Here is a 26,838-nt window from a genome sequence, read left to right on the forward strand (position 1 = left end):
GATCTCGGGAGAAATTGATGGACAGCGTGTCTCTGTCCATGAAGACGTTGCAGATACACGGCTGGATTCTCAATATACCGAAGTCCCAGCTAGTCCCTACAACGCATCCGACCTTTTTGGGCCTGATTCTAGACACAGACCAGAAAAAGGTTTTTCTTCCGATCGAAAAGGTTCAGGATCCCATAGCCATGGTCAGGAACCTATTAAAAAAAAAAAAAAAAGTTTCAGTGCATCATTGCAAGCGGGTCCTGGGGAAGATAGTGGCTTCATACGAGGCCATCCCTTTCGGCAGGTTCCATGCGAAGACCTTTCAATGGAACCTCTTGGACAAGTGGTCCGGGTCCCATTTACGAATGCATCAAAGGATCACCCTGTCTCCCAGGACCAGGGTATCTCTCCTGTGGTGGCTGAACAGTGCTCACCTGCTAGAGGGTCACAGGTTCGGCATTCAGAACTGGGTCCTGGTGACCATGGACGCAAGCCTCCGAGGCTGGGGAGCAGTAACACTGGGAAGAAATTTCCAAGGTCTCTGGTCAAACCTAGAGACTTGTCTCCACATCAACGTCCTGGAGTTGAGGGCCATATACAACGCCCTGTGTCAAGCGGAGGAATTGCTTCGGAGAAAATTGGTTCTGATTCAGTCGGACAACGTCACGGCAGTGGCTCATATAAACCGGCAAGGCGGAACAAGGAGCAGAGTGGCCATGGCAGAAGCGACCAGGATTCTACGCTGGACGGAAGGCCATGTAAGCGTGCTATCAGCAGTGTTCATCCCGGGGGTGGACAACTGGGAGGCGTACTTCCTCAGCAGGCACGACTTGCATCCGGGAGAGTGGGGACTTCATCAAGAAGTCTTCGCACAGATCACGGATCGATGGGGACTGCCTCAAATCGACATGATGGCATCCCGTCTCAACAAAAAGCTATAGCGGTATTGCGCCAGGTCATGGGTCCCTCAGGCGGTAGCGGTAGATGCTCTGGTGACACCTTGGGTGTTCAGATCGGTCTATGGGTTTCCTCCTTTTCCTCTCATACCCAAAGTGTTGAGAATAATAAGAATGAGCAGGGTCAGAACAATCCTCATTGTTCCAGATTGGCCACGGAGGACTTGGTATCCGGAGCTGCAAGAGTTGCTCACAGAAGATCCGTGGCCTCTTCCTCTAAGGCAGGACCTGCTGCGGCAGGGGCCCTGTCTGTTCCAAGACTTACCGCGGCTGCGTTTGACGGCATGGCGGTTGAATGCCGGATCCTAGCGGAAAAAGGAATTCCGGAGGAAGTCATTCCTACCCTGATCGAGGCTAGGAAAGAAGTGACATTAAAACATGATCACTGTATATGGTGGAAATATGTTTCTTGGTGTGAGGCCAGAGCTGCTCCTACGGAGGAGTTCCATTTGGGCCGTCTGCTTCACTTCCTTCAAACAGGAGTGACTTTGGGCCTAAAATTAGGGTCCATAATGGTCCAAATTTCGGCCTTATCCATTTTCTTTCAAAGAGAATTAGCCTCTCTTCCTTAAGTACAGATTTTTGTGAAGGGGGTGCTGCATATTCGGCCTCCCTTTGTGCCTCCGGTGGCGCCTTGGGATCTTAACGTGGTGTTACGTTTTCTCAAGTCACCTTGGTTTGAACCACTCAAAACTGTGGAGTTGAAATACCTCACGTGGAAAGTGGTCATGTTGTTGGCATTAGCTTCGGCTAGACTTGTTTCAGAATTGGCGGCTTTATCACATAAAAGCCCATACTTGGTTTTTCGCGTGGATAGGGCAGAGTTGAGGACTCGTCCTCAATTTCTGCCAAAGGTGGTCTCATCTTTTCATATGAACCAACCTATTGTCGTGCCTGTGGCTACACGGGACTTGGAGGATTCCGAGTCCCTGGATGTGGTCAGGGCTTTGAAGATTTATGTGACCAGAACGGCTAGAATCAGGAAGACTGAAGCTCTGTTTGTTCTGTATGCGGCCAACAAGGTTGGCGCTCCTGCTTCAATGCAGACTATTGCTCGCTGGATCTGTAACACGATCAGGCGCATTCTACGGCAGGATTGTCGTTACCGAAATTGGTTAAGGTCCATTCCACTAGGAAAGTGGGCTCTTCTTGGGCGGCTGCCCGAGGGGTCTCGGCATTACAGTTGTGCCGAGCAGCTACTTGGTTGGGGTCTAACACCTTTGCAAAGTTCTATAAGTTTGATACCCTGGCTGAGGATGACCTTCTGTTTGCTCAATCGGTGCTGCAGAGTCATCCGCACTCTCCCGCCCGTTTGGGAGCTTTGGTATAATCCCCATGGTCCTTACGAAGTCCCAGCATCCTCAAGGACGTTAGAGAAAATAAGATTTTACTTACCGGTATATCTATTTCTCGTAGTCCGTAGAGGATGCTGGGCGCCCGTCCCAAGTGCGGACTTCTTCTGCAAGACCTGTATATAGTGGTTGCTTACATAAGGGTTATGTTAAAGTTTATCGGTTGAACCGTGGCTATGTTGTTGTTCATACTATTAACTGGGTAGTTTATCACAAGTTATACGGTGTGATTGGTGTGGCTGGTATGGATCTCGCCCTTAGATTTACAAAAATCCTTCCTCATACTGTCCATCTCCTCTGGGCACAGTTTCCCTAACTGAGGTCTAGAGGAGGGGCATAGAGCCAGTGCACACCCAGAGTCCAAAGCTTTCTTAAAGTGCCTATCTCCTGCGGAGCCCGTCTATTCCCCATGGTCCTTACGGAGTCCCAGCATCCTCTACGGACTACGAGAAATAGATTTACCGGTAAGTAAAATCGTATTATTATTATTATCCTTTATTTATATGGCGCCACAAGGGTTCCGCAGCGCCCAATTAGAGAGTACATAAAAAAATAATCAAACAGGAAAACAGCAACTTACAGTTGATGACAGTATAGGACAAGTACAGGGTAAATAAACATAGTTACATCAGCAGATGACACTGGAATAAGTATCAGGTGGCAGAAGACTGATGGATTTGGTGCAGTTGAAGATTATTAAAGTAAGAAAGGATAAGCACATGAGGGAAGAGGGCCCTGCTCGTGAGAGCTTACATTCTAAAGGGGAGGAGTAGACAGACAGGGGTGACACAGATGGGGTACATAGAGAGCGTAGAACAGAGGGTTAGGATGAGATTTGGCTGGGTTTGGTGAAGAAGTGGGTCTTGAGAGCCTGTTTGAAGTTTTGTAGAGAGGTGGAGAGGTAGGGAATTCCAGAGAAGTGGTGCAGCATGTGAAAAATCTTGGAGGTAGGAGTGGGAGGAAGTAATCCGTAGGCAGGAGAGTCGGCGTGCATTAGCAGATTGAAGAGGACGGGTGGGAGTGTAAAGGGAGATAAGGTCAGAAATGTAGATGGGAGAGGAGTGGGAGAGGGCTTTGTAAGCGAGTGTGAGAAGCTTTAAATGGATTCTGAAAGGGAAGGGGAGCCAGTGAAGGTCTAGTAAGAGAGGAGAGGTGGACGTAGTGCGTTTGGTGAGGAAGATGAGCCGGGCAGCAGCATTGATGATAGATTGGAGTGGAGAGAGGTATTTGTCAAGAATGCCAGTCAGGAGCAGATTACAGTAGTCCCGTCTGGAGATGACCAGTGAGTGGATAAGAGTCTTAGTAGCATCCTGGGTCAGAAAGGGTCTGATCCTGGAAATATTTTTTAGATGAAAATGGCAGGTTTGTGAGAGGTGCTGAATGTGTGGTTTGAAGGAGAGGGAGGAGTCAAGGATTACTCCAAGACAGCGCACTTAGGGGCTAGAGGAGATAGTAGTGCCATCAATAGATAATGATATTGTAGGAGGTGAGGTTATGCGGGAGGGAGGGAAGATGATCAGCTCGGTCTTGGACATGTTAAGTTTAAGAAAGCGCTGGGACATCCAGGAAGAGGTAGCAGAGAGACAGTTGGAGATACGAGTGAGGAGAGCAGGGGAGAGGTCTGAAGAGGAAAGATAGAGTTGGGTGTCATCAGCATAGAGATGATATTGGAAACCAAAAGAACTAATGAGCTTACCTACTGAGGACGTATAGAGAGAGAAGAGAAGAGGACCAAGGACAGAACCTTGGGGTACCCCTACAGTTAGTGGAAGTGAGGGGGAGGTGGAGTCATGAGAGGAGACAGAGAAAGAACGGTCAGAAAGGTAGGAGGACAGCCAAGGGAGGGCAGTGTCATGCAGACCAATGCAGTGAATAATTTGCAGTAGGAGAGGATGGTCCACAGTGTCAAAAGCAGCAGAGAGATCAAGAAGAATAAGTATAGAGTAGTGTCCCTTAGATTTAGCAGCATGGAGGTCATTGCATACTTTTGTAAGGGCAGTTTCAGTGGAGTGGAGAGGACGGAAGCCCGACTGGAATGGGTCAAGCAGTGAGTGTGAGGAAAGAAAGGAAGTAAGGCGGTTGTAGACAATACGCTCAAGGAGTTTGGAGGCAAAAGGGAGGAGAGAGATGGGTCAGTAGTTGGAGAGAGTGTTTGGATCAAGTGTAGGTTTTTTAAGAATAGGAGAGATGAGTGCATGCTTGAAGGCAGATGGGACAGTGCCTGATGAGAGGGAGAGATTGAGAAGGTGGAAAAGATGGGAACAAGCATAAGGAGAGAGGTAGCGGAGGAGGTGGGAGGGGATAGGGTCAAGTGGGGAGGTGGTGAGGGGACAGGAACGAATGAGGGCCATGACTTCCTCTCCAGATGCATGGGAGAAAGATGTCAGAGTAGGTGCGAGGGATGGGGAGGGTTGGTAAGGGATGGGAGAAAGCTGGTTACTGATGGTCTGGTGTGATGTGATGTCCTGACGTATGGAGTCAATTTTGGATGTGAAGTAAGTGGCACAGTCAAGAGCAGAGAGTGAGGAAGGGAGACGAGGTGGAGGTGGGCAGAGGAGTGAGTTGAGTGTCAAAGAGGCGCCGGGGGTTGGAAGACTGGGAGGAGATGAGGTTCTTGAAGTATGACTGTTTAGCAAGAGAAAGGGCAGCACTGAAGGATGAGAGCATAAGTTTGAAATGGAGGAAGTCTGCCTTAGAGCGTGATTTCCTCCAGTGTCGCTCAGCAGTACGTGAGCATTTTTGCAGATATCTGGTGCATTTGGTGTGCCAGGGTTGAGGTGTTAATTTGCGAGGGTGAATAGTGGTTGGCGGAGCAACAGAGTCAAGAGCAGAAGTAAGGGATGCATTGTATGTGGAAGTGGCTTGTTCAGGGCATGAGAGAGAGAGAATAGGAGAGAGAAGTGAATCAAACGGAGGAAAGGAATGTGGTGTCAATAGCCTCAATGTTACGCTTAGTGATGGTAGCCTTGGGAGGTAGAGATGGGGAAGTCGAGAGAGATAGGTAAAATGAGAGCAGGTGGTGGTCAGAGAGGGGAAATGGGGAATTGGAAAAATCAGAAATATCACAGCGGTGAGTGAAGACAAGATCCAGAGAGACCAAGTGAAGAGGTGAGGTTAAGGAGTTTAGAGGCAGGGGATTGTGTGGGGATGTCAATAGGGATGTTGAAATCACCTAGGATAATGGAGGGAATGTCAGAAGAGATGAAGTGAGGAAGCCAGGAAGCAAAGTTGTCGATGAATTTGGAAACAGTGCCAGGGGGGCGGTAAATGACAGCTACTCTAAGATGGACTGGTTGGAAGAGGCGTATGGCATGGACCTCAAATGTAGAGAATGTAAGGGATGGTTCTGGTGGTATGAGTTGGTAGGAGTAACTAGAAGGTAAAAGGACCCCAACACCACCCCCATGGAGACCCCCAGGTCGGGGTGTGTGTGAATGTGAGGCCCCCAGCAGAGAGAGCAGCAGGAGAAGTAGTGTCAGAGGGCGTAATCCAAGTTTCAGTAATGGCTAGTAGATGTAGGGAGTTGGAAATGAAAAGGTCATGAGTGGGGACCAGTTTGTTACAAACAGATCTGGCATTCCACAGGGCACAGGATAGGGGGTATGAGTTTGTGGGAGAGATGTGAATGAGATTATCAGGGTTGCTGTAGCGATGAGGTGAGATTAACTTTGAGGGCAGGGATGATGAGAGAATAGTGGTGCCAGAGCTAGGAGGGGAAACTGCAGGAGGTGGGCAGGGAGGGAGGTCAGAGTGATGTGGATGGGGGTGTGGGGAGGTGACAGGGAAGGGAGAGAGGGAGCAGGGCTGAGTTGTGGGGTAGCAGGACCATAGGGCAGAGGTAAATGAAAGTGGGGTAACAGGAAAGGAGGGGGAAGGAAACAGAGGGATGGAGGGGAGACAGAGGTGGAGGTGTAGGAGACTAGGGTGGAAGAATAAAGATACATTATTAGGTAGACACTGAGTGATGTGGGGAGTATAAGAAAGGAAGCCTTGACATAGTGTTAAGTAGGTAAATAGGTTGAGGGAAAGTGGAAGTAGGAGAGGAGACTGTAAGGGAATCAGAGCATAAGAATTGCAGAAATGCAGGTGAGAAAAGCAGTGTAGGCTCAATGAGTGTAGATTTAGTATGAAATGAGTCAAAAGTGTAGATAAAGTGGGCGCAGAAATGTATTTGGGCTGTAAGAAATGAAAGGCTTGTGAGAGGGTTAAGAAGCAATGGTAATTCTGCTAGATTTTTTAAGTGTTTGTAGATGAGAAGATGAACTCACAATTGTCCCAAAGAAGATCTATCTGATCCTGATTATGGATGGAAACTTGATCTTACATATGTTCTTTTCTGCAAATGGGTTGCATAGTGTTCACCGAGTGAAAGTTGGAGGGTGATAAATGTGCATATGCAGTTGATATTGATAAGTAGTTCATCTGTTGTTGTTTGAGGTTTTCTTTCAGTTTTTCGTCCTGGCTAAGTCCAGGCTTTGATATTAAAATTATATATCTGCTCCCTTTGAGCCTCCTCCCTTCGAGTCCTACACTCTGGATCAATCAGCCAGGCTTAATCAGCCTGCTATACTCTAATATGAACTAACATTAACATGTGTAAGGTATAGGTTCACTGATTAAAACCCCACCCATTGCCCAACACCCACTGGTGGGCAATAAAGCTAAAACAAACAAATAATGATATGGGAGGAGGACATCCCAAATTCCCCAATTATCTAACAATTAAACAGGCTAAATTCTGCACAAAACAATAACTCCAGATAACCTAAGCAAACAGACACTGCTGAGTATAGTATCCTAGTTCACTGTGCAGATATGCGCCTCTGTCCTGTAGTGTAACACAAGCGCCTCTGGAATGCACGCAGTGTAAGGCAAGCACTTCTATACCTGCAAACATTGTAACACAAGTGCCTCTGATATGCACGCAGTGTAACACAAGCGCCTCTGAAATGCACGCAGTGTAAAGCACGCGCCACTGTACCTACAAACATTGTAACACATAAGCCTCTGGAATGCACGCAGTATAACACAAGTGCCTCTGTACCTACAAACATTGTAACACAAGCGTCTCTTTAATGCACGCAGTGTAACACAAGTGCCTCTGTAAGGAACACAGAGTCATTCCAAGTTGATCACTAGCCGATTTTGTTTGCAGCGTAGCGATCAGGCTAAAAATCGGCAGTTCTGCGCACGCGTGACGTACGGGCACAACGAACGATGTAGTTTTGCACAGGGTCTAGCAATGTATTTCAGTCGCACTGCTGGCCGCAGAGTGATTTACATTAAGTGGGCGTTTCTGGGTGTCAACTGACCGTTTTCAGGGAGTGTGCGGAAAAACGCAGGCGTGCCAGGAAAAACACAGGTGTGGCTGGGCGAACTCTGGGCGGGTTTGTGACATCAAATCCGGAACTGAATAGTCTGAAGTGATCGCAAGCGCTGAGTAGGTCTGAAGCTACTCTGAAACTTCTCAAAAAATGTTTGTAGCCGCTCTGCGATTCAACCGTTCGCACTTCTGCTAAGCTAAAATACAGTCCCAGTGGGCGGCTGCATAGCGTTTGTACGGCTGCTAAAACTAGCGAGCGATCAACTCAGAATGACCCCCACAGTGTAACAGATGCACCTCTGTAATGCATGCAGTGTAACGCAAGCGCCACTTCTCATGCACACAGGTGTAACACATGCGCCTCTAATGCACGCAGTGTAACACATGAGCCTTTGTAATGCACATAGGGGGTAATTCCAAGTTGATCGCAGCAGGATTTTTGTTAGCAATTGGGCAAAACCATGTGCACTGCAGGGGTGACAGATATAACATGTGCAGAGAGAGTTAGATTTGGGTGGGGTGTGTTCAATCTGCAGTCTAATTTGCAGTGTAAAAATAAAGCAGCCAGTATTTACCCTGCACAGAAATAAAATAACCCACCCAAATCTAACTCTTTCTGCACATGTTATATCTGCCCCCCCTGCAGTGCACATGGTTTTGCCCAATTGCTAAAAAATGTCCTGCTGCGATCAACTTGGAATTACCCCCATAGTGTAACACAAGCAGTCGCCATAGGAAGCCAAGAAAATGACTTTTTTGATAGTAAAGAGAGGGACTTCCACTGATATCTCCCATATCTCTGCTGTAGTGCCCCCTTTGCTAAATATCCTGCATACTAATACTGTATGTCCTTTTTCTGAGAATATACTGCAGAAACAGTTTAATAAATCAGACCTTTGTCACAATATAAACCCAGAGCTGGATTAGAGGGGGTCGGCGGATAGGGGAGAGTACTAGTCCCAGGCCCCCTTGCCAGAGTTCCTCCAAAGCAAGAATCAGCTCTCTGTATCTTTGTGGGGCCACGGGTTAGGACATTGTCCTCCTTGCAGTGCAGCGTCCTTAGCCCCCACACCTCAGCCATACCTCTACTTCCTCATTCTGTTCAAACATGCTTCAGATGAGCCACAGGAAGATGAGATGGCAGGGGCAGAAGAAAGGAGGTGTGATTAGTCAGAAGTACCGCGGAGAGCAGGAGTCCCCACTGTTGCTGTAGGGCAGTAGAGTGATTAGAGTGAAAGCAGTAGTATGGAGACAGCCTGCACACAGTGCCAGCTGGAGCGATGCCAGGCTGTGGAGCAGAGAGGGAAGTATACATATGTATAAATATACCCATAAGGGACAAGGCTGCCGCTGAACTGAATGTTACCTATTATACGTGGGTGAGGCTGAGAGACGCTGGAGCGAGACTTCGAGATACAGGGCCGCTGTATGTGTGCGTGGGGGGGAGGTGGTGTAAGGATAACAGGCACAGGGCGGGGAATTGGGCTGGCAGACACAAGGTGGGGAATGAGGCTGAGAGACCGGGGTGGGGGGGTTAGGCTGACAGACAAAGGGAGATGAGACTATGGGAGATGAGAGGATGGCTCCCTACAGTATCAGGCCCTTGTTGGCTCTCGACTGCCCTGCCGGGTAGCAGGTAGGACCAGTGCTGCTGCAGCCAAATGTAGGTACGGGGGGAGGAGGCACACACAGAAGGCACAGCCATGGGCGCAGTGCTGACAAGAGGGATGGGCACCCCTGTCATTAAGTGGCTTAATCCAGCCTTGTATAAACCTCTGTCTGTACATTTTCCCCTTTTAAATAGTTAAATGGACTTTCTAAATTATTTCAAATAATAGGTGAAGACCCCTTTCTTCCAAATGTGGATTCCCTCCATTTGCTGTATCAGGCATGGTCTCAGTTGTTATACTGTATACTGTACCTTCAGCAGAGCTTGGCCATCTTTATAACATTGGAGGTAAAAGCACAGACCCTATTAAATGGTGGAATCCATGTAGAGGAGCACTAATTAATTTTGGGATGGAAGATGATTTAACAGACTTAGGGGTCTATTTACTAAGCCTTAGATGGAGATAAATTCAACAGAGATAAAGTACCAGCCAATCACTCCCTAACTGACATGTTCCAGGCTGGGTTTGAAAAATGACAGTTAGGAGCTGATTGGCTGGTAGTTTATCTCCGTTGACTTTATCTCCATCCAAGACTTAGTAAATAGACCCCTTAGGGGGAGATTTATCAAAGCTTGGAGAGATATAAAGTGGCCAGAGATAAAGGGGTCTATTTATTAAGCCTTGGATGGACATAATGTGGACAGAGGTAAAGTCCCAGCCAATCAGCTCCTAACTGTCATTTTTCAAACACAGCCTGTAACATGGCAGTTAGGAGCTGATTGGCTGCTACTTTATCTTCGCCCACTTTAGCTCCATCCAAGGCTTAGTAAATAGACCCCAAAGTACTGTACTTACCAATCAGCTTCTGCCATTTTACAGGCTGTGTTTGAAAAATGACAGTAGTTGACTGGTTGGTACTTTATCTCTCTCTGTTTTATCTATCTACAAGCTTTTTATAAATTTCTCCCTTTTAAATAAAGTGTGAACCACTTTCAGATTTAAAGTTTTACAAATTCTCCCTGGGTTAGACGGTGAAGCCCATCTCTTCTTTCTTGATAATTTACACACAAGTTATTTCACACCTGTTTCACAAGTACTGTATATGCACTTTGAATCTTTTATATCTTTATAGATCATGCTGTAAAATCCATGCAGTGGTTTCAAAGTTGTCATAGTCCAAAGTACATGAGGTTCTGCATTTTTCTATTTTCTAATCCACTTTCTCATCCCCTGGATGTGGAATTTCAGAGAAAGACCTATATATGGCCTCTCAAACAAATCCCTTAAATGTACACCTACATGACACCGTACAGATCAACATCCTGCCTTCCAGTCAGCACAATACTGAGCCTAGGTGGGATGGCCCCCCTTCTGCACCGTATTGGAATTTTCCGCATGCTGATGTCCTACAGGATGTACCACCTGCAACTGCTGAAAGGAGTGAGTCAACAGTTTTTCACCAAATCTTTCTGAGGGCAAAACCCAGATCACGAGGGGTAAGTGTAAATAATAGATCTTCTGTGTATACTGCAGCTTGCGAAAGAAAAACACAGTAGGAACATAAACTTCACAGGTGCATATAAATCATTTTATATGACTCAACTGCCAGTAATATTCACATTTGTAAAATAAATATATATACTGTACATACTTCCTCCTATCTATCTATGTCTATCTATATATGTATTTATGTTTTACATCCTTATCAGAAGTAGATTTAATAAAATATATAAAGAGACACAAGTGTTCCAATAAACAAAGGACACTCTGGGTTGCCAATAATAATAGATACAGGTAACAAAATTAAATTTCTCTTATGTCCTAGAGGATGCTGGGGACTCCGTAAGGACCATGGGGTATAGACTGCTCCGCAGGAGACATGGGCACTCTAAGACTTTATAATGGGTGTGCACTGGCTCCTCCCTCTATGCCCCTCCTCCAGACCTCTGTTAGATCCTGTGCCCAGTGGAGACTGGATGCACTACAGGGGAGCTCTACTGAGTTTCTCTGAAAAGACTTTTGTTAGGTTTTTTATTTTCAGGGAGCACTGCTGGCAACAGGCTCCCTGCATCGTGGGACTGAGGGGAGAGAAGCAAACCTACTTAACTGGAGAAGCAAACCTACTTAACTGATAGGCTCTGCTTCTTAGGCTACTGGACACCATTAGCTCCAGAGGGTCGGAACACAGGTGTCGTCCTCGCTGTTCGTCCCGGAGCCGCGCCGCCGTCCTCCTCACAGAGCCGGAAGATAGAAGCCGGGTGAGTATAAGAAGAAAGAAGACTTCAAAGGTGGCAGAAGACTTCAGATCTTCACTGAGGTACCGCGCAGCGGTCACGCTGCGCACCATTGCGCCCACACACATTAAGGCACAGCAAGGGTGCAGGGCGCAGGGGGGGCGCCCTGGGCAGCAATTATTACCTCAAAAATAATCACTGGCAGTGTATCAGATACTGCAGAAGCAGTATATTATAAAACCCCCGCCAGTATAAAAAAATTGAGCGGGACCGAAGCCCGCCATCGATGGGGCGGGGCTTGATCCTCCAGCACTAACCAGCGCCATTTTTTCTCCACAGCAAGCTGCAGAGAAGCTGCTCCCGGACTCTCCCCTGCTGTACAAATAACAGGGCAAAAACGAGGGGGGGGGGGGCACATTTATTTGGCGCAAAAGAGTGTATACACATATATATATATATATATATATATATATATATATATAAGAGTTAAAAGAGCGCTGTACAGGCTGGGACTTTGTTTCCAGTGTCCAGTGGCGCTGGGTGTGTGCTGGCATACTCTCTCTCTGTCTCTCCAAAGGGCCTTATTGTGGGTCAGTCCCCATATTTATCCCAGTGTGTGTGGGGGTGTCAGTACATGTGTGTCGACATGTCTGAAGCGGAAAGCTCGTCCTGGGAGGTAGCAGAGCAGATGGTGGTGGTGTATCCGTCGGCACAGCCGACACCTGATTGGGTGGACATGTGGAATGTTTTGAATGCTAATGTGGCTTTATTACATAAGAGATTGGATGAAGCAGAGTCCAAAGACAAGCAGGGGCCCTGTGTGTTCCAAGACTTACCGCGGTTACGTTTGATAGCATGGCGGTTGAACACCAAATCCTAGCTAGCAAAGGTATTCCGGATGAAGGCATCCCTACTCTAATTAAAGCTAGGATGGAGGTAACAGCGAAACACTATCACTGTATCTGGAGAAAATATGTGTCTTGGTGTGAGGCCAAGAATGATCCTACGGAAGATTTTCAGCTGGGTCGCTTTCTCCATTTTCTGCAGTCTGGTGGGGATATGGGCCCTCATTCCGAGTTGATCGCTCGCAAGGCGAATTTAGCAGAGTTGCTCAGGCTAAGCCTACGCCTACTGGGAGTGTATCTTAGCTTCTTAAAATTGCGACCGATGTATTCGCAATATTGCGATTACAAACTACTTAGCAGTTTCAGAGTAGCTTCAGACTTACTCGGCATCTGCGATCAGTTCAGTGCTTGTCGTTCCTGGTTTGACGTCATAAACACACCCAGCGTTCGCCCAGACACTCCCCCGTTTCTCCGGCCACTCCTGCGTTTTTTCCGGAAACTGTAGCGTTTTTATCCACACGCCCCGAAAACGCCGTGTTTCCGCCCAGTAACACCCATTTCCTGTCAATCACACTACGATCGCCGGAGCGAAGAAAAAGCCGTGAGTAAAAATACTATCTTCATTGTAAAATTACTTGGCGCAGTCGCAGTGCGATTATTGCGCATGCGTACTAAGCGGAATTTCACTGCGATGCGATGAAAATTACCGAGCGAACGACTCGGAATGAGGGCCATGGGCCTGAAGTTAGGCTCCATTAAGGGGCAGATTCGGCCTTATCTATATCCTTTCAGAAAGAGTTGGCTTCTCTCCCAGAAGTCCAGACTTTTGTAATGGGAGTGTTGCACATCCAACCTCCTTTTGTGCCCCCTGTGGCACCGTGGGAACTTAACGTGGTGTTACAGTTCCTTAAATCACAAGGGGTTGAACCTCTTCAAACAATTGAATTGAAGTTTCTCACTTGGAAAGTGGTCATGTTATTGGCCTTGGCATCTGCAAGGCGGGTGTCCGAATTGGCGGCTTTGTCGCACAAGAGCCCCTATCTGATTTTCCATGCGGATTGAGCGGAGTTGAGGACTCGTCCTCCTTTTCTGCCTGAGGTGGTTTCGTCTTTTCATATGAACCAACCTACTGTGGCTACGGGTGCTTTGGATGATTCCAAGTCCCTTGGTGTAGTTAGGGCCTTACTGATTTATATAGCCAGAACGGCTAGGGTTAGGAAAACAGAAGCACTGTTTGTCCTGTATGCAGCCAACAAGGTTGGCGCTCCTGCGTCTAAGCAGACTATTGCTCGCTGGATCTGTAACACGATTCAGCGGACTCATTCTACGGCTGGATTGCCGGTTCAAAGTTCGGTTAAGACCCATTCCACTAGAAAGGTGGGCTCTTCTTGGGCAGCTGCCCGAGGCGTCTCGGCTTTACAGCTTTGCCGAGCAGCTACTTGGTCGGGTTCAAACACTTGGGCAGATTGCTACAAGTTTGATACCCTGGCTGATGAGTACCTCATGTTTGCTCAATCGGTGCTGCAGAGTCATCCGCACTCTCCCGTCCGGTCTGGAGCTTTGGTATAAACCCCAGGGTCCTTACGGAGTTCCCAGCATCCTCTAGGACGTAAGAGAAAATAAGATTTTAAACCTGCCGGTAAATCTTTTTCTCCTAGTCCGTAGAGGATGCTGGGCACCCGTCCCAGTGCGGACAAATTCTGCAAGGCTTGTATATAGTTGTTGCTTACATAAGGGTTATGTTACAGTTGAGATCAGTCTCTTGCTTATGCTGTCTTGTTCATGCTGTTAACTGGTTTAGTATATACCATGTTGTACGGTGTGTATAGTGTGGGCTGGTATGTATCTCGCCCTTAGATTAACAAAAATCCTTTCCTCGTACTGTCCGTCTCCTCTGGGCACAGTCCTAACTGAAGTCTGGAGGAGGGGCATAGAGGGAGGAGCCAGTGCACACCCATTCTAAAGTCTTAGAGTGCCCATGTCTCCTGCGGAGCCGTCTATACCCCATGGTCCTTACGGAGTCCCCAGCATCCTATACGGACTAGGAGAAAAAGATTTACCGGTAGGTTTAAAATCTTTTTATTGGATATAATACAATACTATACATTACAAAAAGGTTACCAAGCTTCCCACATACGACACAAATGAAATGTACATAATGTGAAATCTAATAATATTCAGATTCATAGGACAACATTAAGAAAAACATGATTTAGTTTTATGAAGCAAGTAACTAATTATTGCAGTTGGGTCCCAATGAGTATATTTTGATCAAATACAATGAATTTATCTGCTTTGTGTGGTTCTATAGATAACAACAATGTACTAAAAAGTATTTATTGGCAGCAAAATTACTTGATGTAATGAGAATCAATGACTAAATATTATAAGGTAAGTATTAACCAAATGAATTCTGATTGTGTCCTATTGTAATTAGCATCACCAGCATATATTGCAATCAATGGCGTCATTAGGGGGTGTGGCCTGCACCCGGGTGTCACCCACTGGAGGGGTGACACCAAAATGCTGACTCCTCAGAAGTGACAGGAACTAGGTGCTGCAGTGTGACAGTCTCCTGCAGCACTCAGCTCCTGTCATAGATGAGGAGCTGACAGTACAGGAAAACTGTCTCTGGGGGCAGCCCAGTATCACAGAATAGTATAGGAAAATTGTCTCCAAGGGCAGCCCAGCATCTCTGGAGATGCCGGGAACGCCCTCCCAGAGTGATGACCGTGGGATCCCCGTGAAGCCATCCTCCCTTTGTATGGACACACCCCTTTTATGTATGGCCATGCCCCTTTCCCCCTGCAAGCTCGCCTCCGGCGTACAGGAGATCCACCATGCCTGGTGACGCCTCTGATTGTAATATACAGTATTTTCTTCAGAGTCCATTTGTATCCACAGGTAAGGCATTTGGGTGCAGGTGGTTGGAGAGGACCAAGCACTCGGGTTCTACCTCCCCTATACCCCGTCTCCAGCCAAGGCTAGCCAGTTTTGCTTTGGTGCCGGTAGAAGCTGGATGCATCTTTTAACAGTGGGCAGCCCCAAGCTTTTTTTTATGATTTACTTTATTTTCTTTTTTCATACTCAAAGCAAGCAGCGCTAGGCAGTCCTACAGGACATCAGCACTGCTGCTCCTTCAACGTTCCGTCAGCGCTGCACAACCGGTGAGTGGTCCAGTGATTACCTTGGGTGCCACGGAGCCCAGCTAGCACGCTCCCTGGGGACCCAGTCTGCAGCCAGAGAACAGGGGGGCAGGTAAGATGGGGAACTGCATCTTTTTGCAGCCTTTCCTTCGGTTTTGAAGACAGACTGAAGGTGCTGATTTGGGCGTCCAGCCTACCCGCAACCCCACTAGTCCACCAGGGCACATTATACAGACACTAGGGAACATGGATAACAATAGATCAAAGGCAACACATAAAAGCGAAACAAAAAGAAGCAAACCAAAAGGTCCACTGAATCACTGAAGACGAGTCCTCTTCTAGAAGTGATTTTTCCTCCAGTGATGAATCATGAAAATAAACAAAAATAGTACAATGTGTAGTATTGTCTATATAAATATTCTTCCTTAATTACAATGATGATCAGGAATCCAATTACAGCACAAATTCCAGCGTACTGAAACTCACTTATCGAGCTGGTAGGCCTGATATATAGCGGTTTCTTTCAGACATAAGATGACCAACAATACAGGGATGGGCAGATAAAATGTAATATCGTACCAAAGACTCACTGGTAATATGACTGGGAGCACAAAATTACTAGTGATGTGCACCGGACATTTTTTGTGTTTTGGTTTTGGATTCGGTTCCGCGGCAGTGTTTTGGATTCGGACGCGTTTTGGCAAAACCTCCCTGAAAATTTTTTGTCGGATTCGGGTGTGTTTTGGATTCGGGTGTTTTTTTACAAAAAACTCTCAAAAACAGCTTAAATCATGGTGGACACAAACACCTGGCCCATCTAGGAGTGGAACTGCAGTGTCAGACAGGATGGCAGATTAAAAAAATTGTCCCCAAACAGCACATGATGCAAAGAAAAAAAGAGGCGCAATGAGGTAGCTGTGTGACTAAGCTAAGCGACCCAAGTGGCCTAAACAAACACCTGGCCCATCTAGGAGTGGCACTGCAGTGTCAGACTGGACGGCACTTCAAAAAATAGTCCCCAAACAGCACATGATGCAAAGAAAAATGAAAGAAAAAAGAGGTGCAAGATGGAATTGTCCTTGGGCCCTCCCACCCACCCTTATGTTGTATAAACAGGACATGCACACTTTAACGAACCCATCATTTCAGCCACAGGGTCTGCCACACAACTGTGACTGAAATTACTTATTGGTTTGGGCCCCCACCAAAAAAGAAGCAATCAATCTCTCCTTGCACAAACTGGCTCTACAGAGGCAAGATGTCCACCTCATCATCATCCTACGATTCCTCACCCCTTTCACTGTGTACATCCCCCTCCTCACAGATTATTAATTCGTCCCCACTGGAATCCACCATCGCAGGTCCCTGTGTACCTTCTGGAGGCAATTGCTGGTGAATGTCTCCACGGAGGAATTGATAATAATTCATTTTGATGAACATCATCTTCTCCACATTTTCTGGAAGTAACCTCGTACGCCGATTGCTGTCAAGGTGAGCGGCTGCAATAAACACTCTTTCGGAGTACACAATGGAGGGGGGGGGGGGGGGGGGGCAACTTAGGTAAAATAAGGCCAGTTTTGCAAGGACCTCCAAATTGCCTCTTTTTCCTGCCAGTATACGTACGGACTGTCTGACGTGCCTACTTGGATGCGGTCACTCATATAATCCTCCACCATTCTTTCAATGGTGACAGAATCATATGCAGTGACAGTAGACGACATGTCAGTAATCGTTGACAGGTCCTTCAGTCCGGACCAGATGTCAGCACTCGCTCCAGACTGCCCTGCTTTACCGCAAGCGGGTGGGCTCGGAATTCTTAGCCTTTTCCTCGCACCCCCAGTTGCTGGAGAATGTGAAGGAGGAGCTGTTGACGGGTCACGTTCCTCTTGACTTGACAATTTTCTCACCAGCAGGCCTTTGAACCTCTGCAGACTTGTGTCTGCCGGAAAGAGAGACACAACGTAGGTTTTAAATCTAGGATCGAGCACGGTGGCCAAAATGTAGTGCTCTGATTTCAACAGATTGACCACCCGTGAATCCTGGTTAAGCGAATTAAGGGCTCCATCCATAAGTCCCACATGCCTAGCGGAATCGCTCTGTTTTAGCTCCTCCTTCAATCTCTCCAGCTTCTTCTGCAAAAGCCTGATGAGGGGAATGACCTGACTCAGGCTGGCAATGTCTGAACTGACTTCACGTGTGGCAAGTTCAAAGGGTTGCAGAACCTTGCACAATGTTGAAATCATTCTCCACTGCACTTGAGTCAGGTGCATTCCCCCTCCTTTGCCTATATCGTAGGCAGATGTATAGGCTTGAATGGCCTTTTGCTGCTCCTCCATCCTCTGAAGCATATAGAGGGTTGAATTCCACCTTGTTACCACCTCTTGCTTCAGATGATGGCAGGGCAGGTTCAGGACTGTTTGCTGGTGCTCCAGTCTTCGGCACGCGGTGGCTGAATGCCGAAAGTGGCCCGCAATTCTTCGGGCCACCGACAGCATCTCTTGCACGCCCCTGTCGTTTTTTAAATAATTTCTGCACCACCAAATTCAATGTATGTGCCAAACATGGGACGTGCTGGAATTTGCCCAGACGTAATGCACGCACAATATTGGCGGCGTTGTCAGATGTCACAAATCCCCAGGAGAGTCCAATTGGGGTAAGCCATTCTGCGATGATGTTCCTCAGTTTCCGTAAGAGGTTGTCAGCTGTGTGCCTCTTCTGGAAAGTGGTGATACAAAGCGTAGCCTGCCTAGGAACGAGTTGGCGTTTGCGAGATGCTACTACTGGTGCCGCCGCTGCTGTTCTTGCTGCGGGAGGCATTACATCTACCAAGTGGGCTGTCACAGTCATATAGTCCTGAGTCTGCCCTGCTCCACTTGTCCACATGTCCGTGGTTAAGTGGACATTGGGTACAACTGCATTTTTTAGGACACTGGTGACTCTTTTTCTGACGTCTGTGTACATTATCGGTATCGCCTGCCTAGAGAAATGGAACCTAGATGGTATTTTGTACCGGGAACACAGTACCTCAATCAAGTCTCTAGTTGCCTGTGAATTAATGGTAGATACCGGACACACGTTTCTCACCGCCCAGGCTGCCGAGGCCTGAGTTATCCGCTTTGCATCAGGATGACTGCTGTGATATTTCATCTTCCTCGCAAAGGACTGTTGGACAGTCAATTGCTTACTGGAAGTAGTGCAAGTGGTCTTCCCCTCTGGGATGACGATCGACTCCCAGCAGCAACAACAGCAGCGCCAGCAGCAGTAGGCGTTACACTCAAGGATGCATCAAGGGAATCCCAGGAAGGAGAGGTCTCGTCAGACTTGCCAGTGACATGGCCTGCAGGACTATTGGCTTTCCTGTGTAAGGAGGAAATTGACACTGAGGGAGTTGGTGGTGTGGTTTGCAGGAGCTTGGTTACAAGAGGAAGGGATTTAGTGGTCAGTGGACTGCTTCCGCTGTCATCCAAAGTTTTTGAACTTGTCACTGACTTTTGGTGAATGCGGTCCAGGTGACGTATAAGGGAGGATGTTCCTAGGTGGTTAACGTTCTTACCCCTACTTATTACAGCTTGACAAAGGCAACACACGGCTTGACAACAGTTGTGCGCATTTCTGTTGAAATAATTCCACACCGAAGAGGTGATTTTTTTTTGTATTTTGACCAGGCATGTCAATGGCCATATTCGTCCCACGGACAACAGGTGTCTCCCCGGGTGCCTGACTTAAACAAACCACCTCACCATCAGAATCCTCCTTGTCAATTTCCACCCCAGCGCCAGCAACACCCATATCCTCATCCTGGTGTACTTCAACAGTGACATCTTCAATTTGACTATCAGGAACTGGACTGCGGGTGCTCCTTCCAGCACTTGCAGGGGGCGTGCAAATGGTGGAAGGCGCAACCTCTTCCTGTCCAGTGTTGGGAAGGTCAGGCATCGCAACCGACACAATTGGACTCTCCTTGGGGATTTGTGATTTAGAAGAATGCACAGTTCTTTGCTGTGCTTTTGCCAGCTTAAGTCTTTTCATTTTTCAAGCGAGAGGATGAGTGTTTCCATCCTCATGTGAATCTGAACCACTAGCCATGAACATAGGCCGTGGACTCAGCCGTTCCTTGCCACTCTGTGTCGTAAATGGCACATTGGTAAGTTTACGCTTCTCCTCAGACGATTTTGATTTAGATTTTTGGGTCATTTTACTGAGCTTTATTTTTTGGGATTTTACATGCTCTCTACTATGACATTGTGCATCGGCCTTGGCAGATGACGTTGATGGCATTTCATCGTCTAGGCCATGACTAGTGGCAGCAGCTTCAGCACGAGGTGGAAGTGGATCTTGATCTTTCCCTATTTTACCCTCCACATTTTTGTTCTCCATTTTTTAATGTGTGGAATTATATGCCAGTATCAATAGCAATGGCCTACTACTATATATACTGCGTACAACTGAAATGCACCACAGGTATGGATGGATAGTATACTTGACGACACAGAGGTAGGTAGAGCAGTGGCCTTCTGTACCGTACTGCTATATATTATTTACTGGTGGTCAGCAAACTGTGCAAAACTGAAATGCACCACAGGTATGGATGGATAGTATACTTGACGACACAGAGGTAGGTAGAGCAGTGGCCTTGTGTACCGTACTGCTATATATTATATACTGGTGGTCAGCAAACTGTGCAAAACTGAAATGCACCACAGGTATGGATGGATAGTATAATTGACGACACAGAGGTAGGTAGAGCAGTGGCCTTCTGTACCGTACTGCTATATATTATATACTGGTGGTCAGCAAACTGTGCAAAACTGAAATGCACCACAGGTATGGATGGATAGTATACTTGACGACACAGAGGTAGGTAGAGCAGTGGCCTTCTGTACCGTACTGCTATATATTATATACTGGTGGTCAGCAAACTGTGCAAAACTGAAATGCACTACAGGTATGGATGGATAGTATACTTGACGACACAGAGGTAGGTAGAGCAGTGGCCTTCTGTACCGTACTGCTATATATTATATACTGGTGGTCAGCAAACTGTGCAAAACTGAAATGCACCACAGGTATGGATGGATGGTATAATTGACGACACAGAGGTAGGTAGAGCAGTGGCCTTCTGTACCGTACTGCTATATATTATTTACTGGTGGTCAGCAAACTGTGCAAAACTGAAATGCACCACAGGTATGGATGGATAGTATACTTGACGACACAGAGGTAGGTAGAGCAGTGGCCTTCTGTACCGTACTGCTATATATTATATACTGGTGGTCGGCAAACTGTGCAAAACTGAAATGCACCACAGGTATGGATGGATAGTATAATTGACGACACAGAGGTAGGTAGAGCAGTGGCCTTCTGTACCGTACTGCTATATATTATTTACTGGTGGTCGGCAAACTGTGCAAAACTGAAATGCACCACAGGTATGGATGGATAGTATACTTGACGACACAGAGGTAGGTAGAGCAGTGGCCTTCTGTACCGTACTGCTATATATTATATACTGGTGGTCAGCAAACTGTGCAAAACTGAAATGCACCACAGGTATGGATGGATAGTATAATTGACGACACAGAGGTAGGTAGAGCAGTGGCCTTCTGTACCGTACTGCTATATATTATATACTGGTGGTCAGCAAACTGTGCAAAACTGAAATGCACTACAGGTATGGATGGATAGTATACTTGACGACACAGAGGTAGGTAGAGCAGTGGCCTTCTGTACCTTACTGCTATATATTATATACTGGTGGTCAGCAAACTGTGCAAAACTGAAATGCACCACAGGAATGGATGTATAGTATACTTGACGACACAGAGGTAGGTAGAGCAGTGGCCTTCTGTACCGTAATGCTATATATTATATACTGGTGGTCAGCAAACTGTGCAAAACTGAAATGCACCACAGGTATGGATGGATAGTATACTTGACGACACAGAGGTAGGTAGAGCAGTGGCCTACTGTACCGTAATGCTATATATTATATACTGGTGGTCAGCAAACTACAAAACTGAAATGCACCACAGGTATGGATGGATAGTATACTTGACGACACAGAGGTAGGTAGAGCAGTGGCCTTCTGTACCGTACTGCTATATATTACATACTGGTGGTCAGCAAACTGTGTAAAACTGAAATGCACCTCAGGTATGGATGGATAGTATAATTGACGACACAGAGGTAGGTAGAGCAGTGGCCTTCTGTACCTTACTGCTATATATTATATACTGGTGGTCAGCAAACTGTGCAATACTGAAATGCACCACAGGTATGGATGGATAGTATACTTGACGACACAGAGGTAGGTAGAGCAGTGGCCTACTGTACCGTACTCAGGCCCGGCGCTACTAGCTCAGCGAAGGGATGCAGTGCAGGGAGGCGCTGGGACGGAGAGGCGCTCCCCCTGCTCTGCATTCCTTCCCTGCTGCGCCGTCCTGTCCCCCCTGCTGCTGCTGCTGTGCCTGTCACTGTATGACAGGCACTGGCTGCGGCACCTGCATCATGAAAATCCTCCTCCCTCCCCTGTGTGACAGGACAGCGCTGTGCACGGGACAGTAGGGGGCGGGGCTAAACGGGCGGAAGGGGCGGGGCTAAATGGGGCAGAAGGGGCGGAGCTACACGGACCAGGCTGCTGTAGTGTAGGGAGACTGGCTTAGGTAAGTGAAGTGTGAGAGGGAAATGTGTGTGTGTGTGTTATGTCTGTGTGCGTTTATGTGTGCTTTAAGGATGCTACTACTACAGGGGGGGCATTACGTGTAACGACGCTACTACTGGGAGGTCATTACGTATAAGGACGATACTACTACTTGGGGGCATTATGTATAGGACGCTACTATTACTGGGGGGGCATTACGTATGTAGCCCCTATACTAATATTGACAGAGAACATGAGATATAAAATAAATACATGTACCCATGATTAATTGATATAAATTAAATTACTATGTAAAACTATGCCAGTCTGAAAATATAATATATATATATATATCTGTATTGATATTAATGGTATAATGAGGCTGGGGTACAGGGTGTATTAAACCTAAAAGAACTAATATGGACCGCAGGACTTTTCTATGAATATCAGGGCACGCGGGGCTTGAGAGAGACTTCGAGAATTACCTCGTGCAAGGAGAAGGGAGAGCGCGAGGGGAGAGAGAGGAGGATGACGGTTGGTGTCGCAGACAGGAGCGGGGAAGCACCGGAGACGGACGGAGGAGAAGCCGCACCGACTGTGAGGAGAAATCTATTCTCGGCCGGAGTAAGCTATCAGACCAGAAGGGGCTAATGATCCGGAGGAGGACCGGAGCGTATACCACGGGACGCAGAGTGACGAGTGTAGGAGGATTATAGCCAACCCCTCACCCAGCCATTCACCGGAGCGCCCGACAACTTACCCCGCCATTCACCTGAGCGCACAGCCGCCTGCATTTCAGCACAGCCGCCTGCACTTCAGCTCCCGCTGCGGACTATCTCGGTAAGCAGAATATCTGAGAGTAGCGGTAGAGCTGTCGTATAACTCCAGAAAGGTAAAGCTGCTTAGAGGGAGATGTCGGGGTTCATCAAGCGAATGGAGGAAGCTCATTAGAGGAGGACAGTTAGAGAGCTTCAGGGACACCATTTCCGGCATTATGAGTTCAGTGCCTGCCAGTCGGGGGAGGATTTCAGGAGCATAAGTAGCACTTTTATGATAGAGACAGTGGCAAGGAGCGTGTACTGGAGAGATTATATACAGATATACCCTAGTAGTGTGGATATGCTAAAGTATCAACTTTACTGTATATATTGAGAAGCGCATTACAACGTTCACCTCCAAATGGCTAAAAAGGGAGAAGGTTGCTGCTATGACTGTGAATAACTGGCGACAGCCCCTCCTTTATAGCTCCCGGAGTAAATACAGCGATTCAAAGGATTCCCCATTCCGAGCTTTATTCATAGATAATGAATTATTTATAACAAGCAGTTTGCAGAGGAGTCGGTGCCTTATACCTACATTAGAATAACCTCATTTTCCCATTGTCTGCATAAGTTATCCATTCTGCAGGGATCTATTAATTGAGGAATTAACAATTGACATACTACATTAGCAGGGATAACGAAGGCCCACTCAAGAGAAATGTCAAGACTTTAACCTCCAGGAGATATACATAAAATCTAGCCGAGTTTATGGAACCTATTGCCATGATAATATATTCCCTACTGACTGATAAGCAGGGAGTAGCACTGGGTAGCCTGTGAATAGGGTGCTCGTTGCAGCGGTGGAACCGTGGAAAAGTGGGATCAGACTTCTATCCTATTAATAGGACTACTAATATATTTAACCGTACTGCCCGCTTCCTAGACTATGGACAGTAAAGTAACATTACCTGCTAGAGAAGTATTACATGATCCCTTCAATCCAGGAAGCTGAGTTAAGAAGTCTAACCCAATCTACCTACATTTGAGAAATCAATGTCTCATGGGCCCCAACAAGTGCACCAACGGTATATTATTCTAGACTATTAGACTAATATTATTTAAGATAAGCGCAGCGACTACCTCTGTACTTTTACTTCACAGAGGGGGTGTTTAAGTTTTTTGTGATGCATGCAATTTAATTGTATAGAATATGGGAAGGAAAAATATTGAGTCTTCATATATACCATTATCGTTAGAACTTAATATAATATTATAATAAAAGTGACATAGTTATTCACTAATAAGGGGTAGGGTATTTATTATAAGATAACACTTACCTTTATTCTGGATTCCTGGAAAAGAGAGTCAGAAGAGGATCTGGAAAACACGGAAGACCAATACTGGAATCACATTGGGTAGGTGTATACAGCCCACTGACCATTTAAGATCATTGTCAGGGTAAAGGGAAACATTTCCTAAGGGCTTTCCCAAGTTAGCCCAACTATATCTAACCGATAAAATTAGCTTGGGTGGAGGCACTGCTATTGGTAATAATTAGTAACTCTGGTATCTAATGTAGATACGCGTTGGAGAGGGTTACACGTATAAGGACGATACTACTACTTGGGGGCATTATGTATAGGACGCTACCATTACTGGGGGGGCATTACGTATAAGGATGCTACTACTGGGGGGGCATTATGTTTAAGGACGGTACTACTACTGGGGGCGCATTACGTATAAGGACGCTTCTACTACTGGGGGTGCACTACGTATAAGGACGCTACTACAACTGGGGGGGCATTACGTATAAGGACGCTACTACTGGGGGGTCATTACGTATAAGGACGATACTACTACTTGGGGGCATTATGTATAGGACGCTACTATTACTGGGGGGGCATTACGTATGTAGCCCCTATACTAATATTGACAGAGAACATGAGATATAAAATAAATACATGTACCCATGATTAATTGATATAAATTAAATTACTATGTAAAACTATGCCAGTCTGAAAATATAATATATATATATATATATATATATATCTGTATTGATATTAATGGTATAATGAGGCTGGGGTACAGGGTGTATTAAACCTAAAAGAACTAATATGGACCGCAGGACTTTTCTATGAATATCGGGGCACGCGGGGCTTGAGAGAGACTTCGAGAATTACCTCGTGCAAGGAGAAGGGAGAGCGCGAGGGGAGAGAGAGGAGGATGACGGTTGGTGTCGCAGACAGGAGCGGGGAAGCATCGGAGACGGACGGAGGAGAAGCCGCACCGACTGTGAGGAGAAATCTATTCTCGGCCGGAGTAAGCTATCAGACCAGAAGGGGCTAATGATCCGGAGGAGGACCGGAGCGTATACCACGGGACGCAGAGTGACGAGTGTAGGAGGATTATAGCCAACCCCTCACCCAGCCATTCACCGGAGCGCCCGACAACTTACCCCGCCATTCACCTGAGCGCACAGCCGCCTGCATTTCAGCACAGCCGCCTGCACTTCAGCTCCCGCTGCGGACTATCTCGGTAAGCAGAATATCTGAGAGTAGCGGTAGAGCTGTCGTATAACTCCAGAAAGGTAAAGCTGCTTAGAGGGAGATGTCGGGGTTCATCAAGCGAATGGAGGAAGCTCATTAGAGGAGGATAGTTAGAGAGCTTCAGGGACACCATTTCCGGCATTATGAGTTCAGTGCCTGCCAGTCGGGGGAGGATTTCAGGAGCATAAGTAGCACTTTTATGATAGAGACAGTGGCAAGGAGCGTGTACTGGAGAGATTATATACAGATATACCCTAGTAGTGTGGATATGCTAAAGTATCAACTTTACTGTATATATTGAGAAGCGCATTACAACGTTCACCTCCAAATGGCTAAAAAGGGAGAAGGTTGCTGCTATGACTGTGAATAACTGGCGACAGCCCCTCCTTTATAGCTCCCGGAGTAAATACAGCGATTCAAAGGATTCCCCATTCCGAGCTTTATTCATAGATAATGAATTATTTATAACAAGCAGTTTGCAGAGGAGTCGGTGCCTTATACCTACATTAGAATAACCTCATTTTCCCATTGTCTGCATAAGTTATCCATTCTGCAGGGATCTATTAATTGAGGAATTAACAATTGACATACTACATTAGCAGGGATAACGAAGGCCCACTCAAGAGAAATGTCAAGACTTTAACCTCCAGGAGATATACATAAAATCTAGCCGAGTTTATGGAACCTATTGCCATGATAATATATTCCCTACTGACTGATAAGCAGGGAGTAGCACTGGGTAGCCTGTGAATAGGGTGCTCGTTGCAGCGGTGGAACCGTGGAAAAGTGGGATCAGACTTCTATCCTATTAATAGGACTACTAATATATTTAACCGTACTGCCCGCTTCCTAGACTATGGACAGTAAAGTAACATTACCTGCTAGAGAAGTATTACATGATCCCTTCAATCCAGGAAGCTGAGTTAAGAAGTCTAACCCAATCTACCTACATTTGAGAAATCAATGTCTCATGGGCCCCAACAAGTGCACCAACGGTATATTATTCTAGACTATTAGACTAATATTATTTAAGATAAGCGCAGCGACTACCTCTGTACTTTTACTTCACAGAGGGGGTGTTTAAGTTTTTTGTGATGCATGCAATTTAATTGTATAGAATATGGGAAGGAAAAATATTGAGTCTTCATATATACCATTATCGTTAGAACTTAATATAATATTATAATAAAAGTGACATAGTTATTCACTAATAAGGGGTAGGGTATTTATTATAAGATAACACTTACCTTTATTCTGGATTCCTGGAAAAGAGAGTCAGAAGAGGATCTGGAAAACACGGAAGACCAATACTGGAATCACATTGGGTAGGTGTATACAGCCCACTGACCATTTAAGATCATTGTCAGGGTAAAGGGAAACATTTCCTAAGGGCTTTCCCAAGTTAGCCCAACTATATCTAACCGATAAAATTAG

The 26,838-nt window shown here is 46.5% G+C and overlaps 1 protein-coding gene across 1 annotated transcript in view; it reads left to right on the top strand.

Moving 5' to 3' along the window:
- LOC135057526 (uncharacterized) overlaps positions 1–26,838 on the top strand; it is a 197,328-nt gene that overhangs the window by 47,862 nt on the left and 122,628 nt on the right. The window contains exon 2 of the mRNA XM_063963380.1: positions 10,362–10,725. Coding sequence (XP_063819450.1) covers positions 10,492–10,725 — 234 coding nt within the window. The 5' untranslated portion in view covers positions 10,362–10,491. The remainder of the gene's footprint in view (positions 1–10,361; positions 10,726–26,838) is intronic.

This window comes from Pseudophryne corroboree, chromosome 3 (assembly GCF_028390025.1).
Source record: "Pseudophryne corroboree isolate aPseCor3 chromosome 3, aPseCor3.hap2, whole genome shotgun sequence".
In the NCBI taxonomy this organism is placed as follows: Eukaryota; Metazoa; Chordata; class Amphibia; order Anura; family Myobatrachidae; genus Pseudophryne; species Pseudophryne corroboree.